The sequence below is a fragment of the Squalius cephalus genome (genome assembly GCF_949319135.1).
Source record: "Squalius cephalus genome assembly, chromosome: 12".
Classification (NCBI taxonomy): Eukaryota; Metazoa; Chordata; class Actinopteri; order Cypriniformes; family Leuciscidae; genus Squalius; species Squalius cephalus.
Window position 1 is genome coordinate 4,745,716 of NC_137133.1, and position 16,799 is coordinate 4,762,514.

General features: G+C 37.6%; 1 protein-coding gene across 2 annotated transcripts in view; it reads left to right on the top strand.

Moving 5' to 3' along the window:
* Positions 1-10,392: 10,392 nt before the first annotated feature.
* The window catches only part of stxbp5a (syntaxin binding protein 5a (tomosyn)), an 85,000-nt gene continuing 78,593 nt past the window's right edge, over positions 10,393-16,799 (top strand). For both annotated transcript variants that reach the window (XM_079887266.1, XM_079887265.1), the window contains exons 1-2: positions 10,393-11,082; positions 14,046-14,143. In XM_079887266.1, the coding sequence (XP_079743392.1) occupies positions 10,903-11,082; positions 14,046-14,143 (278 nt within the window). In that variant the 5' untranslated portion in view covers positions 10,393-10,902. The remainder of the gene's footprint in view (positions 11,083-14,045; positions 14,144-16,799) is intronic.

The window sequence follows — 16,799 nt, forward strand, 5'->3', positions numbered from 1 at the left end:
AGGAGAAATCAGTTTCCATAAGTCTTCAGGTCATCATGGGTCACCCAGTCTCAGACGTCACGCCCATGGACTGTTGGCTGAATCTCTGATGCATATGGCATACAAAATTGGAAACACTTCAGGAGTTTTGAAGTTGCCACCTGATTGGTTGAATTCTGCAGGATTTACGGGAGACGTGTTGCGTTCTTTAACGGTTCGCCTGGAAACAAAGGCGTCATGACGCTAAACCCCCTCATGGAAGAAGAAAGCCGCCATGTTTACGACTATGACAATTAGTGCTTATCATAATCAAAACGCTGGATTTTCAAAAGTATGTGAAGTTCACGAAGGTCCAAAAGTTTTACACGCCAGTCTGTTATTGTAGGGACATCGACTGTATATAGATGCCTCATTAGCGGTTGTTTCTATGGGCCGCTATATATACACTGTCCACCAAATTGGAACGGTCAAAGTCGGTCTGTGAACATTCGAGAGCAAGTTAACTGTGCGTCTGCAAATTAGTTATACACATGTATGAATATCTATATCTGCAATAGACTTAAGCAGATGATTTTGCTAAACTAACACAATACAAGACGAAGGCGTCAGCTAACACAACATGAAAATGTTAACAGTAAAAAACATTAAAAGTACCATAGCAAAAACCTGTAAATTTTAATTAATACACAAAACCAACACATTCTCACCTGTGAAATGTTATCCCATTTCTTTGGGAATTTAAATCAGGGCGGTTTCACGACCAGAAGCTGCGCGATGCTGTGGCATCATGGATTTCATTGATGATTAAACAATTCTTTACTGTGAGTGACGACACACTGACTGTTCCAAGATGGTGGGCGCGCTGACTTGTCTTGAGCAGTCAAATGTGGCATCTACGTATATGTTTTCACACCCCTAAACATGACGCTGAACAAAACAAACTGTGATTGGTTGCTTTACATATCAGTCAGACACCGTCTGGGCAGTCCTTGGACAATGAAAGCTGCTATGGAGTCCAGACTACGGGTCACTGTGCGACAGAAATATAATCGATCCTTACAAGGATAGTTCACCTAAAAATGAAAATTCTCTCATCATTTACTCATGTTGCTCCAAAGCTGCATGACTTTCTTTCTTATGTGGAAAATAAAAGAAAACATTCAGTTAAAGTCAGTGGGGTCCAATGTTGTTAGGACACCAATTCTCTTTTTTTTTAGAATATTATCTATCAGAGAAGAAAGTTAGACAGGTTTGGAATGACATGAGGGTGAATAAATGATGACAAAATTTTCATTTTTGGGGGAACCGCCCCTTTAAACATTATTTTGTACATCAGGATGCTTTTTTTTGTGCAATAGTAGCTGAAAACATTACTATTTCTCAAAAATGAAATATCGCTACTCTTGCTACTTCTCATTAAGATGCTGTCGATGCATTATTTAAGACAGTGATACAGAATCAACATCTGTTCATGAAACAGATGTAGTACACAGACTGAATTGGCATTTATAGACATGGATGAATAGAACCAAGTTGGCTCTTTTTGAAGATCTCTTTTGTGAAAAGCATTTGCAAATCTGAAAAATAAAAACGTGACCACATTCTGGATTCATGTTAGGAAGCTGTGCCTATTCGAAACGTAAATGTAGCTCTCATTATGCATTTTGCTAATGCCTTGTCTTGTGTGTGTGCGTAACTGTGTTTATTTGTTATTACAGTCATAATGATGTCCCTTTAAAGCCATGTCACATCCAGCTTTCTCCCTGTAGGATTAGGGGTGGATTAATTTAAATACACTGTTCCTTATAATACAGTTCAATATTAAACACACTTTACAGTCCCCTCAGGTTAAACCCATGTGTTCAATCACAGAAGACATATTTGCATATTGAAACACTTTATGAATTATTCATAACTTGTTAGAGGTCATCAAAACAAAATAATAATGACATGGCCCTTCTGATTATGAAATAAAGCACACAATCACTGTGTAATCATCATGAACTTGAGTAAAATAGGTGCCCGGTTAAATGAAAGGGGTGTGGCTAAGCATGCCAAGGGGAACGGGACATCTAATTAGATTGGACAGGCAATTGACATAGGTTGTAATGAAGGCAGTTTCTGTGGTAATTCGGAGAAAATAACATTACTGTTAATTTCTCATCATCTTATTAAAATTTTGTCTGTATGGCAGTAGGAAGAAATAGGGATATGAATTGTGTGTGTATGTATGTATATGTATGTATGTGTGTGTATATATATATATATATATATATATATATATATATATATATATATATATATATATATACATATACATATACATACATACAAGTATATTTATCACCCTATAGACCTTATGCACCAGAGAAACGAGGGCGCCGCCATCTTTAGAATATTGTCTTTGAACTTCCGTTTTTCCAGTCGCTCTGTATATTTCTATGGCATTGCTGTCCAGGAGTAATTAGCTTTTGAAGTGGATTTACTTAATATAAAGTTAACAAAAGTTAACGAAAGTTATCATGAGGATTGTAATGTTTAAACCAGATGTCTTAACAAATGTCAGTAGACCGGGAAGATTTTAAAACGAGCCGCTTATTCATAAATACGCAGAATCGCTGTGAAAATAAAACCGGAAGTCAAAAGACAACGAGCGCAGCGCTGAAAAGGGGCGGGGCTACATAAGGTCTATAGGGGTGTAACGATTCATCAACTACATCGATGTATCGATTTATATTCTTAATGATCCAACTACATCAATCTGTGCTCTGCAAGTTATATCGATCTAGACATATCGATCTAACATCGTTTTAAAAGGTAATGAATCGATTGTATCGATGCATTGGATTTAAGCACGTCAGACTTTATAAGGATGTTTTTTCTTAGCACTTTTAATGATAAAGGCGTTAAACGTTACTCGATTCAGTCTGCCTATCTGTGACGTCATCGCCATGCGTGACGCGCCAGCAGCAGCGCAAAGACAACAAGCAGCGCAAAGTCTCTCACCTCAGAAAAACGGACTTTCCTGTCCTCTCAGCTGCTAAACTGCAGTAGCGCGCACTCTTCAATTGCACGCGCAAATGCGGCGGCGCGCACTGTAGGCTTATATCGTTTCACTAGCCTATAAGCACAAAATAAACTAAGCATGCAACGTCGTTACATTTTAAATTAGAAAAAACGTGTTGTCCAGATTCAGTATCTGCGGTCAGATGATGTTGTCAGGTCATTATTCTATCATTATTTTCATAACTTGTAACGAAATAAAGTCTCTCACCTCAGAAAAACGAAATTTCATGTCCTGTCATCGTTATACTGTGCTCATAGCGTGCACTCTTTAATTGCACGAGCATAATTAATTGATACCTGATCCCCTGATTCCCCTTATTCAAGAATTTTTGGCTAAAAAGTCACTGAATCAATTTCAAGTCACTGAATCGTTTCGGATCGTTTCATTCTAAATGAACCAATATCGTCCTTGAATCGTATCGACAACCACGAATCGCGATACGAATCGAATCGTTGTTAAAACGAATCGTTACACCCCTATCACCCTAGTATAGCAATTCTGTGGTAATTATAAATTTTTTATTAAACGCACTATATAATAAAACGATGGTGATATGACTAAATAAAGAAATAATGAACTTTTTTTACGTTGCACTGGTGCACGCTCAATTTCAATCCCCCGTCTGTAATTACAGGGAGTTGTGGCTCCTTGTATGAAAACCACATCAGCCAGGGAGCACCTTCCTTTGTCAGGAGATTTGACCCACAGTCCTGTAATGTGAATTTTCCTTGGACAACCATCAAATCATTACAAACCACCAGTAGCTCAGTACACAACGGCTGTGTCCCAATTCAGAGGCTGCATACTTCGAAGGACTCAGACTTTAAAGGCCATAATTCTGCAATTTCTCTAAAAAAAATAAAAATCATCACTGGCACGCAATGAATTCTGGGGCAAGGATCCACCTGTTGGATTCTTTATTTCATAGGAAACAAAGGCTTCATAACGCAGCGGTGACGCAATCCACGTTCGAATGAGCCCTTTGAAGGATGGAGCCTCTGAATTGAGACTTTGTGCAAAGAAGACATTTGGACATTTGTTTTTTGGTTGCCCTATTTCCAAAAAAAAAAAAAAAAAAAAAAAAAATTGGTCTGACCTAGGTTCTCACAAATTTGATTCTGCTAATGTTACACACTTTTATTTATTTATTTATTAATTTATTTATTAATAAAAATATACCTCTAGAGTATATTGTTATTTTTATTTTATTTTATATGGCAAATTCTTCATTCATAAGCAAAAATTTGCAAACGGTATTCCATCCTATCCCCACTTTGAAATTTAACTAAACTCACTTCTTAAATCTCTTATTATATAAAGAATAATTAAAATAAAAAAACTAATAAAATCTATGTATTTATAAGCTTTCCTAGTGTATTAATGTCTGTATGTTATTTTTTAATACAACTATAGTGTCTGTGTCCTTGTCATGTCATTTAGCAACTTATGTTTTGGTAATAATTTTTATATAACTTTAATTTATTTTTTATTAAATTGTAGCTATTCTCAATTTGTTGAAAGATGTGTGTGAATGTGTCAATTATATATTGTTTTATTTTGTGTTTGTGTATTTGTATGTATTCCCTCGGCAATGTTCTTATGTTATTATTCGAGCATAAAAAAAACATTGTCTTCGTTTTTCCCCAGTTTTCTTTTCAAGAGAAGCCATGATCAAAATCAACGCTAGAGATTGTTTTTGTTGACTTGACACCATTTCTATTCCACATGTGTCACGAATTTATGATGTAAAACTCGGGACGAGTCTTCTTGCATCCATTTTTAATGTGTCTTGACTGCCAGTGACAGTGGGGATCATGTTTGTACAGTCTGACAAGCAACAGTTGTAAAGGACTATTATAAATTGTACAGTGTGCACCCGGCTTTAGTAATGCTTCTGTAAATCTTGGCCCCTTCTCAGAGAACTGTCCAAAAATTAATTAATGGGAGCGCCCTATCAGTGGCCTACAAACTCAATCATATACCCACTTAAAGCTAAATTCTAAACTGTCTTCCTCTCTCTTTATTTTTATGAATAGGGAGCAGAGTAATTGAGAAACATGAAGTCATTGATGTTCCTGCCTGTGGTTTATGGAGTGCCCGTGCGGGTGTGTAGCGAGCAGGTGATTGGTCAGTGCTTCATTCGTACACGAGGATGGCCCTTACCTTATAAGGGTCTCTTCAGCCTTGCCCAGGGCCTGATAAGGAAATGCATGTGACGCTTATCTCCATCGTTACAGTATGAAAGGGAAGAGAATCAAAGGGATCTATTCCAAACCGCAGTGAAGGTCTAGTGTTTATATTCCTCAGCGTGGTTTTCACAGGCGACTTTATTTACATATACTGTGATTGTAACTTTAATTTTAAGTACGCTTAAATCCCATGTGATCCCATCTCATAACCTTTGGGTTGCTAGCATCATTCTGCACCAGTTGAGCTACAAGAACCATTCTTTATTAAAATCTTAAAGGGCATTTTGCAGGTTAGAGTACCCAGTGAGTCAATGTATAGACAAATAATGTAGGAACTAGATTTAAAAATAAATATAAAACGCTATTAAGGCTTCTAGTGTCGTTCCGCCAAACCGGAAGTGACGTAACGGGAGGGAGTGCGGTCAAAGTAAACAATAGGAAAGCAATGGATCGCAATGACAGTTCGGACGCTGAGGAAATTGTAAATGTTTACTCGTATGACGGACCTCAGCCATATAAGTTAATTATGAGCCTGCTATACAGCCAAGAGAGCAGGGACAGGCCAGGATTAGACAAAACAACGGTCAGAGGAGACAAACTGAGTTGTGGTGTGCGGAGAACAGGGCAGGTGTCTTGGTGAGAGACCAGTGTTATCTTATAGAGACACATTAGCTGACTATAGGTAACGCTATGCTCAGATCACAATATTGTACAGATTATTCTCATGTATCAGGCAATAGCAAAGTATTGGACCCTTACCGGCATGTGTTGTGTCAGCCACAACACATCAGTTGTCAGTTTCCAGAGAAAGAGGGACTTTATAAAGGCTTTGAATGGCCCTATTTTGGTGACAAAGCATAAAAAAATAATCACAATCACAACTGTCTTGCTGTATAAAAACTTTATATGTAGAAACAGCCAACACAAACATTAAAGTGGTTTTGTACAGATTGAAAATGAATTATCTACTATTTATGATAAGTTTTGGCTGCAGACTAATAACGAACACATAAATGCATTACATTACAAGTTTATGTAGGATATGTTCATGAATTAACTTAAGACAAAAGGCACATTTTGTAAAACAGATGTAGAATGAGTGATCTCTGACGGATCCGTGACCATCATGTTTCCAATAGGTGTTGTGGTGAATTTCGACCCCCTGCCAAATTATTACCCTCCTCGTTGAAGTCAGTACCTGATTGCCTAATCCTAACCCCACCCCTAATCCTAATCCCTCCCCCACAACTAATCCTAAACCTACCAATGCTAGGGGGGTAATCATTTGCCAGAGGTCGAAATTCGGCACAACACCTGTTAACGACTCCCTCTCGTGATGTTGAGAAAAAAAAGCGTTTTTTCAAGGAAACTGTCACGTTTTCTACTAAATTTGTGCCCTTATGTCTTGCAAAACAATTTTAAATCCTGCATTAACTTTTCATATGGTATTTTCATACAAGTTTATATATTCATTTTGAAAAAAAATAACGACAACAACCCTGCAATGTGCCCTTTAAATGGGTCATATGATGGTTCTAAAAATATATTTTTTGTGTGTATTTGGTTTAATGCAATGTGTTTACGTGGAAAAAAGTCATTATTTTACACATACTGTATGTTATTGTTGCTGCTCTATTACAGAGCTCATCTTTCTGAAAAGCGTGGTGTGCACTGATTGGCCAGCGATCCAGTGCGTTGTGATTGGCCCAAAAACCTTAAGCGAGTGAAGAAAATGTCAACATTTGTGATGGAAATGTGGACAATTGTGTCCTCTTTTGGAAGGCCAAACAAAGTAGTTTGGCTTTCGCGACGAAAAACACAGCGTCTCCACGACATTGGTGGCGCCGGCGGCAACAATAATACAGCGAGAATAAAAGTTACGCCTTCTTTCTTTGCGTATGCATTTGGGCGGTGTTATGAAACTCTGCCCCCACACACTGACGTAGATTTGTGGGAGCGTGTTTGAACGAAGCGTTTTAGGAAGGCGTGGCTGAGCCTTAACTTTTACAAAGAATATCTCTTTGGGTTTGAGACTTTGAGCTTTGTAAATATGCAGATCTTATACTTGCACTAACAGCTACATAACACACTAAAGAAAAAGGAGAACAAGAAATCGCATCATATGACCTCTTTAAACTTTAACAGACGTATTCTTGATATGTATTTGTAAAATATGTATCTCCCAAGATGTTGTTTATTATATACACAGGAAATGTTATTTGGAGTCACAGGCATTGCTGTAAACTTGGCCTTCATTAAACAAGGGCAGATGTCCAAGTCAATTACCAGCGACAAACTCTTAAACAGGAGTGGCAAGACTGACGGTTGAGCCATTGTGACCTCTACTTTCTGACCTTCTCTATCTCACATCAGACATACAGAAAGCAAATACAGAGCGATATAGTTGGCAAACCTTTATAAAGGTCTGTTTTCAGATTAAACGTCTAGTTAAAAGTCCATTTTCTCTAGGTGTTTTTTTTTTTTTTTTTGATTTCAAATTATTTTAAAGGAGAAATATCTGTCAATTATATCCTGTCAACTAACATTCACATAACATAATATATAACTGTAACTTAAACAATCGAACAAAGTAAAGCCACACTAAGATACATTCAGGCAAGAGTGTTTTTATTTTATTTTTTATTATAAAATACATTTATTTACAATTGCAATGTTATCTTGAATAGAACACGATCTGAGGGTGTTTGAGCAATTTCCCCCATCTCACTATACCGTTATCCTTTCATCCAGAGCAACAGAGGGAGCTCACGAGAAGAAAACAGGAGTTATGAATTATATGAGTTAACCGGAGTGCATGGTATTATGACATGCGGATACAACAAAGGCACAGGGAAGAGACAGATAAAACATGAAACCAAATAAATACACAATTTTAATTATATATGATTTGTCTACATCCTTTATGCGGTCTCTGATATTTTCCATAAACGTGTATGTATTATCACAATGGTTAGCATAAGTAGCCTTTAGCATCGCATATAAATATATTTTTGTCTCATATGGTGACCAGAATCCTCATCGGATCACAAACAGAAGTTATTTCAAATACTTTCTGGTGTCTGAAAGTGATCTTTTGAGCTGATTCTTTTTTTTTTTTTTTTTTTTAAATGTTTTAAATGTTGAAGATAGTTGGTAGCCTGATATAATAACATGGGAAATGTGCAGCGTTGTGAACCGTATCCTGACTCCTGTGGTAAACTCTGCCTTTGTTCATGACCACTCCTCAAGCCCAGTTGGCCTGCTTTAGACCAAGGTACAGTGGAACACACTGCCAATCTAAACCCTGTCTGTGAATCCAGGCCCAAGAGTGCAAAAAAGACACACTCACTCACAAATATGAATCAAGTTCTGATCAAGCATTCCTGTTCATTTTGTTACATTTTTATTGAATTTGGATGTTCGAATTAATTAAAATCTAAACTTTGGCAAAAACTAGTCTTTGATAATAATAATAATCTTTGATAATTTCTAAATATATATCCAAATGTAAAATCTAATAAAAGTAAGTAATTATGTTTGAAAATGCTGTTTTCAGCAACTAGGGAATATATAGCACTGTATATATTGCTATGGTGTTACAGATGATTTTTCTATGATGATCTACCTCCATTCAATAGATTTGAAGTACTTTTGCTCCATTTTTTTTACTTAAATACTGCATTAATTGAAAAAATAAAACGTTTTTTTTATTATTTAAAAAAATATTTTATATAGAAATAAATGGTCTATAATTTAGATATGAATATTTTTTAGTTACAAAATCCCCTTGAAATAACACATCAAAGAAAAAACATTATTGTAATTAAATAAAGTGTACTGCATTAATTTTATAAAAACTAATTTGTTATACAATTAAGGTCTCAACACGAGTGTGACTGCTAAATGAACAATACCAGAGCAGAGGGTTGTATAAAGAGCCTTTTCAATCTAATTAAATCTTTAAAAGCAGATTATAAATTTAAACAAATATTGTCTTTGTCTCAAGACTCTGAATTTCATGCCTGGAAAATGCATAGAAACAAATAGTTTTAATTTTTTGTTACTTACTGGGGCTGAGAAAAATGCGCCGTTTAGTGTGTATCCCTTTAAATGCAAATGAGAACCGCTGGCAAAACCAGCAATGCAAGTTTGAGATGTGGCGCCCTGTCAAATCTCACGAGAATCACGACTTGCTTTACGGCATGACGTCACATACATCGACAACATATGAAGCAGCCTTTATGGAAGACACTAGCACGCATTTCTGAGATTCGACGAAGAAATCGAAGAAAGCGCGGTCGGAAGAGTGCAGAGACGGCTCTGCCTGAGTGATATTTACGACAGTAACGTTAAATACAAGTACTCCACAGCGACTCTAGGGGTCACTGTTTGAGAAAAACGTAAACTGCATAGTGTGCCTTTAATTACGGTTATAACTTATTTTTCATTTTGCTTTTATCCACTATTAGTACAAGCCTGTTGTAGCAGACCGCATCCGAATAATGGCCAAAAATACTGTAAACTGTAAGCTGGATCACGAACCGTTGGTACAGATCCATCCTCGAGTAACAACGAGAGTAAATGAAGACTGCTATGTTCATTCTTACATCCAACAACAAAATCACTTTAGAAGACATTCTTGTCTACAGCTGCTCTGGCGTTGAAACATGGTCCTCACTGCAGGACACGAAATCCAGGGGGAGGAGTTGGATCCAGATCCAACTCCTCCCACCTTACATATACCTAAACCTACCCATCTCCACCCCCTGATTCCTAAACCCACCCCTAAACCTACCAATCTCCACCCCTTATATCTGGATCTTGTGTACTGCAGTGAGGTGCTAGTGGAACAATGGATTGTGTTTAGCTCACTTAGGGCGGGTCTATGCTAATACGGCAGTGTCTGTCAACAGTCGTGGGCGGGGCTTGCGCTAAAGTACGTCACATTGTCCAGAATCTGAGAACTGCTTGTTCTAGTGCTTATGATTTATGGGTATTTAAAAAAAAAAAAAAAGCACTGGGTGGATTTTTATCATTATAGGGTATTAAGGTATTTAATTATTAAGGTTCGTGCCAAGAAATTATCCTTCAGAGATAGCAATATCCTGAAAAAACTTCCTGTCAAATCCATTTAACAAAGTGCAGGCAATCTGATGAATTGATATAGCCCATAGGCTATGACATTATGTGATGACTTGGAGAGGCTGGTGCGCTTTCCATCCTGCATCCCTGCGGCTCCAGGTGCAGAGTTCCGCCCCTTATTTCTGCAATGTGACGCTAGGCTCACTCAGCGCTCCACAGTCTTGCCTGGTCACCGGGAAAAGGGTTTGGAAGGCTGCTTCAGTAGTCATCCAGTCTGCAGTGCGCATGCGCGGCGCTGCAGCGGTGTTTCCGTGTTGAGTGGAGGAGATGAGAAGGGAGCGAGAGAGAGAGAGAGAGAGAGATAGAGAGAGAGGGAATTCGAGACGCAGCGGGACGCCGAGTCAGAATAAACGGACACCCCACAAACGCTAATAATAAAAAATATAAATCAACGCTCACAGCTCAAGCCTTTAGCCAAGGAGGATACGGTGAAAAACACTTTAAAATGTGAGCTTTAAAGAGAGGTGCTGCAGAAACGAGCGAGAGCGGCTTTCCCCCCTCATCATCCACGGCTGATCTCGACTCATGTGCTCCCGTCCTCCTCCGTCACTCGCACCGGAGCGAAAAATGAAGAAGTTTAATATCCGTAAGGTGCTGGACGGCTTGACGGCCGTGTCGTCCCCTTCTCCATCCTCGCAGCTCGGGGCCAAGGAGAACGAGCTCATCCCGGAGACGCTTCAGTCTGAACACTTCCAGCTCTGCAAGGTGGGGAAGCTTTCAAGTGAATGTGTAGCGTCACCTTATGTGGCTTTTTCTCTAATAACGCAAGTGCTTTTTCCTCACACAAGTGCCACTTAGTGCATGCTGTTTAACACTTTATCCACAGACTTATAGAATACAGGTAACGTTTGCCTTTTCTGGTTCGAAGATGTGATGCATCACAGCGTTGTAATATAAATGTTATATATAGGCCTATATATATCTTAATGGGAACGTTATGATGTCAGTCGTATTTTTATTTTATTTTCTACAAACCATTGTAGTGTCCAATATCTTTTGGTTGCGCAGCAATGGAATGTGTTTTTTCTCTTTCTTTTTTTTCTTTTTTCTTTTTTACATTAAAATATACACGCGTTTTTATAAGCCTGTGTTAGGCTATATTGTACTGTCGTACTCTGCCCCCTCAAACCAAGACTACATTTTTTTCTCTTCTTCACAAGCTGTGCGTGGAAAGAGCTGACTCTGTGTTTGGAAAATGCGCACAAATGCGTAAAATATTCATGCGTGACACAGAGATTCTTTTATAACCACACGGCTGCTTTTGCTGTCCATATCTTCCGCTTTTCCCTTTATAGTGTTCTGTGTTAGACATTCTACTTTACTGAAGCGTCCGAATCATGTGTGGTTATAGAATGAAGCTGTGATGTTTGAGTGGAGGGAGGGAGGGAGGGAGGGAGGGGGGGATAAACAACCCATTTCTTGCATAATCTACTGTGCTGGGATTAACATTTCATTTGCAATGTTGGGGCTTTCTTTTAAACCCTTAACCTTTTTTTTTTTATTATCTTGAATATGTTTTTGAAACCACACACATGGTGTATCTAAAGATTTTTTTTTTTTTTTTTGCCCATCATAGGTGCCCTAAATGTTTCCTAGGTCGGTTTTGAGACACAGCTAGTGTGTCATGAATAGGCCTAGTTGAAGTGTTGCTGAGTTTAGCTGCCCTCTCTGGATTAGATCTGGCAGCACAATGAATGGAGTTAATAGTTCTCAGAGAAACGGGTTATCTGTGGAGGTTTCTCTCTTCTTCTGCAATATTAGATTATGAGCCCACACACGTGTGCGTAGAAACTGTAAGAGAATGACAGTATTGCAGATGTGATCGGCACATTGATTTATCTCCAATTCATTTAGTCAACCTTGTTACAGGCAGGTAACTTCGTTATGACAGTAGGTGACGCCAAGTGCATTTTGTAGTGAGTCACTGAATCAATCACTCAGCCGATTAATTTGAACACAGTCGTTCACAAAACTTATCCTATATTCAAATTTGTGTCTACAGATCTGCTGTGACGCTAAAATAAAACAGTTGAGAGCATAACTGTCATTTTATCCTCCATTTTGTCTACTGCTAGGCAGTTAAGCTAATGAAAAAAAGACTACAATATTAATTAAAATAAATTTACAGCATAGCCTAATTTCCAGCAGATTATCACGTTAATTTAGTTAATTTATAAAGGAGAGGTCTCGTTCAGTCCGAACAGAGACGCATTCAATGAACCGCTTCTTCACAGTCTGCACCTAAATGCCATTTGCTAGCGCTGTTGTCAGTCTTTGAAGGCGGAAAAGAGAAAAAATCAACGCCGTCTAATGATTATTTAATGGAGTATGTTTTTAAATCAATTCCACATGTAATATTTTCAAGAACATGGTAGTATTTTTAATGATTCTTTTATCCAGGGCTAAATTATTTTTGAAGAGATTTCTGGAGAATGTTGATGTAAGTAGGCTGAGCGTTCAGTTTTCAGAAAAATGGTCATGAACTATATGGATACAGCTGTTTACCACTCTTTAATTAATCATTTGCGATGAGGTTACGTGAGTGCATACACACACTGGTCTTTTTGTCAGGCTTAAATTAAATAGACGTTTATGAACGCTGGATTAGTTTAATATTTAATTTATAATAATTGAAAGGAGAACTGAGAGAGGATGGACTGAAGCTTGTTGCTGCTGCACAGCTCGCCGACAGGTACTCGTCCCCGCGTGCGTCACTTACGTAACCCGCTTTAGCCACTAAACAAACATACAAAGACTGAGAGGCTGTGTCTCAAAACCTATTCAGCTGCCTGACTAGACAGCATTATAGGTGCGCCTTTGATTCTCAGCAATGCTATCTATGTATGCACCCAATAGGATTTAAAACACACACACACAGAGAGCAGAGAGAGAGAGAGAGACGCTGACAGCTGTTAAGCAGAGGCCAGTGCTATAAACCTGTAGCCAACCATTGTTGTTCTCTGGATACAATGCAGCAAGGCCTCTGTTCTCACTGCCTGTTGTTTTTGTCTATCTATAGCACATCAGAGTTGTTCGAGCAATTCAAAGACCTGGGCATTAAAATAGTTGGAAATATTGAGCTGAAACTGACATTGAATCGTCCCTGAAAGGAATTTTGACTCCTTGGTGCTGCACAAATACGCAATGCTTTGTCACTCTCCTTCAAATTATTATATAAATAAAAACGTAAATAATAATATAATGTAAAACCAGTGTTATTTTAGTATTATAGTATTATTTTTATCATTTCAGTTTTTTAGTTTTTAGTAAATATTTATGTGCTCTTTTGAAATATATATTTCTATTTAGCTTTAATTTATTTTTATTTTAGTTGTTGTAATTTTAGTACTTAAATGTTTAATTTTCGTTCAAGTTTTATAAGTTTAAGTTTTTTAATATAATATTTTATTTGATCTTTATTTCAATTACTGAAAATGATTTTTTTATAATTTTAGTCTTAGTTACGAGTAACAACAATGTCTGAACATCACAAGCAAAAATAGAGAGATAAATCATTAAAGTAAATACATTGTAAAATATAATTCAAAAACCTTATAAAATACACTATACCATTTTAAATAGTTGAATTGTTGACTTAAATGGTTATGCCACTAAACTTAACATTATGTGCTTTTTAAAACTTTTTCCTCTTCTGATTTGATCCTCAGACTGTGCGCCATGGCTTCCCCTATCAGCCGTCCTCTATGGCATTCGACCCTGTCCAGAAAATCCTTGCCATCGGGACTCAGAGCGGAGCTTTGCGATTGTATCCTTTTTACAATGGGAATGAAATAGTGTGTGTGCTCTTTTTCAGGTGCACAGTGAACCTGTCAAGTAAGTATTTCATTTCTTTATCAGTTGTGTTATCAGGTGTAAGCTGTTACTACTTGTGTGTTTATGGATTGTCATGACAAATTCATTGGGACATAAATGACCCACTGTTAGTTTTGCCTTTCTGAAATATGACTACATTATGCTGCACCACAACATAACAAGCTTCATCTGCTTTAAAGTGATGCCAGTTGTTGTGCTTAACCGAGTTGATCCGCTGTGATGGCTTGTCAGTCAGACCCGTCATACGTCTTTTGTAAAAGGGCGTTTATTGTTACTGGATTGGGATTTAGGATCAGTAAGGCACATAACATTAGTTCAGTGTCTCTCTCATCACCCTCATGATGGAATCCTAGTACATAAAGTCAGTTATTAATTATACTGAACAAGTCACTAAGGTCTATTCCCACCTCAGAGACTGAAAAGAACTTCCTGTCTAATCAAAATCTCCATTCACACTGTATTCAAATAGATGGCCTTTGATTTTAAAATGAATTTCCACGTTCCCTGATTCATTCCTAGACGCTGAGGCTTGACATTACTTTTCACCATCAGTGATGCTCTAATTGAAAATATTTCTTCTGCCGTCACTACAGTATGATTTGCTGTCAGTCAGGTCAGTAGAAGAGCTCGCTTGACACCTCCTTTTGTCAGATGTTGAATGATACTGGTGGAAGTTGATGCATGCGGCGGCTCTTCAGAGAACAGCCTCTTTAGAAACTGATCGTCTTTGCTCTCTGAGGATATCGGTGTTACTTAGCCCCTTTGAGCGACTGTGATCAGATAAATGTTGGCTGCCGTGAGATGAGGGCAAATGAAAATCTCCCTAAGAGACTCCAAATTGTGATTAGTGCAACAGTCCTTTGTTTCTTTTGTCACGTCTCATCCCGAGCTATCGGCAATGCGGAAGGAATCTCAGGATTCAGCTGAATGCACTGGTATGAATGAAGTCTTACCTTTGATTTTGTTTTGCCATGCTAAACTACAGAGCATCTGAGGTCTGATTTTCTGAGTTAGTTGACAAATCTTGGCCTGACTAGCAAAACTGTGACTGATTTTGGAAATGCTGATATTTCTGGTCAGATATGGGACAATGTGATCTCATTCATATTTGTAAATATTTCTTTGTAAATGTATATGTACATTTTCATGTGTTTGGATAGACACTGAAACTGCACCGACAGTTTCCAGATTGTAAAGCCTGTAGGTACACTGCTGTTAAAATGTTTTCTTTTTTTTTTTTTTAATTAATACATTTATTCAGCAATGACAAGAGGTTAAACGGATCGTAGTTGATCAGCTCTCCGTATGGACCAGGCCCCACAGTTTGGCATGCATGTGATTCGCGGATTAATTGCAAGTTTAACCATCATAGTGAAAGTTTATCAATTGCACGTGTTTTGTCTTGCCATTTTACACATTCAAGTGATTTTAAAACCATTCCAGCGCAAGAAAAGGCAAAAGAGAATTTACAGAGAAGTGCGCCAACACCTGATTGATTCCGCATCTCCTTGCACTTGAACGGACACATACACACAAAATTATTTCAAAATACCTGTCTCAATTTACAGAGAGATGCGTTTCAGATAGTGCAACAACACCTAATTGATTCCTCTGAGTTTTTTTTTTTTATCTGTTGAACCACTAGCAAGGATGATAAATTGATCAAAAGTGTCAGAAGACTTTTACATTGTTACAAACGATTTCTGTTTCAAATAAATGTTATTTTGAGATTTCTATATTTATCAAAGAATCCTGAAAAATATATATCACAGTTTCCACCAAAATATTAAGCAGCACAACTGTTTTCAGCTTTGATAATATGAAGCATCATCATACACAAATCAGCATATTAAAATGAATTCTGAAGGATCATGTGACGCTAAAGACTGGATTGTTGGTTTCTGAAAATTCAGCTTTGCCATAACAGGAATAAATTACATTTTAAAATATATTGAAATAGAAAACAGATATTTGAATCATTTATAATTGCAATTACAATTGAATAATTTGATTAAATAAATCCAGACGTGAGCAAAAGAAGCTTCTTTAATTTGAAAAAAAAAAAAAAACTATAAATAGAAGAAAAAAGTTTTCCATTTTTCTTACATTTTAATCTCTGTCCAAATGTGTGAAAATCTAAATGTGCTTGGAGCACAATTAAAGTATGAATGAAAACCAATGAGATCACATCTGTATTTGTAGCTCATGCTACGGTGTGTATTTGTTGCTGCGTAGCACTGTTCAGATCTGTTTTGCAGTTGTGTAAACTTCTCCCCCAGTTGAGAATGACTGAAAGTGGCAGATCAAGAGACCAGAATGGCAGAATCCTGGCAAAATCATCCAGAAGATTACAGCAGTGGGAGGGAGAGGAGAGTCTTCAGTCTCAGGCCAGCGGGCGAATGCGCTGCGATCCCGAAAGCGCTCTGCTTCCCACAGCTCGCTTCAGACTGCAGAAAGTGACATGACAGTCAGATGTTTAAAAAGATCAGAGACAGAGAGAGAATGTACTTTTCAAGCTCTTGCAGTAAAAGTGGAGTGTGTAATTTCTGCGCCACCAAACAAAACACTCCCACTGTCTGCCATTGGTC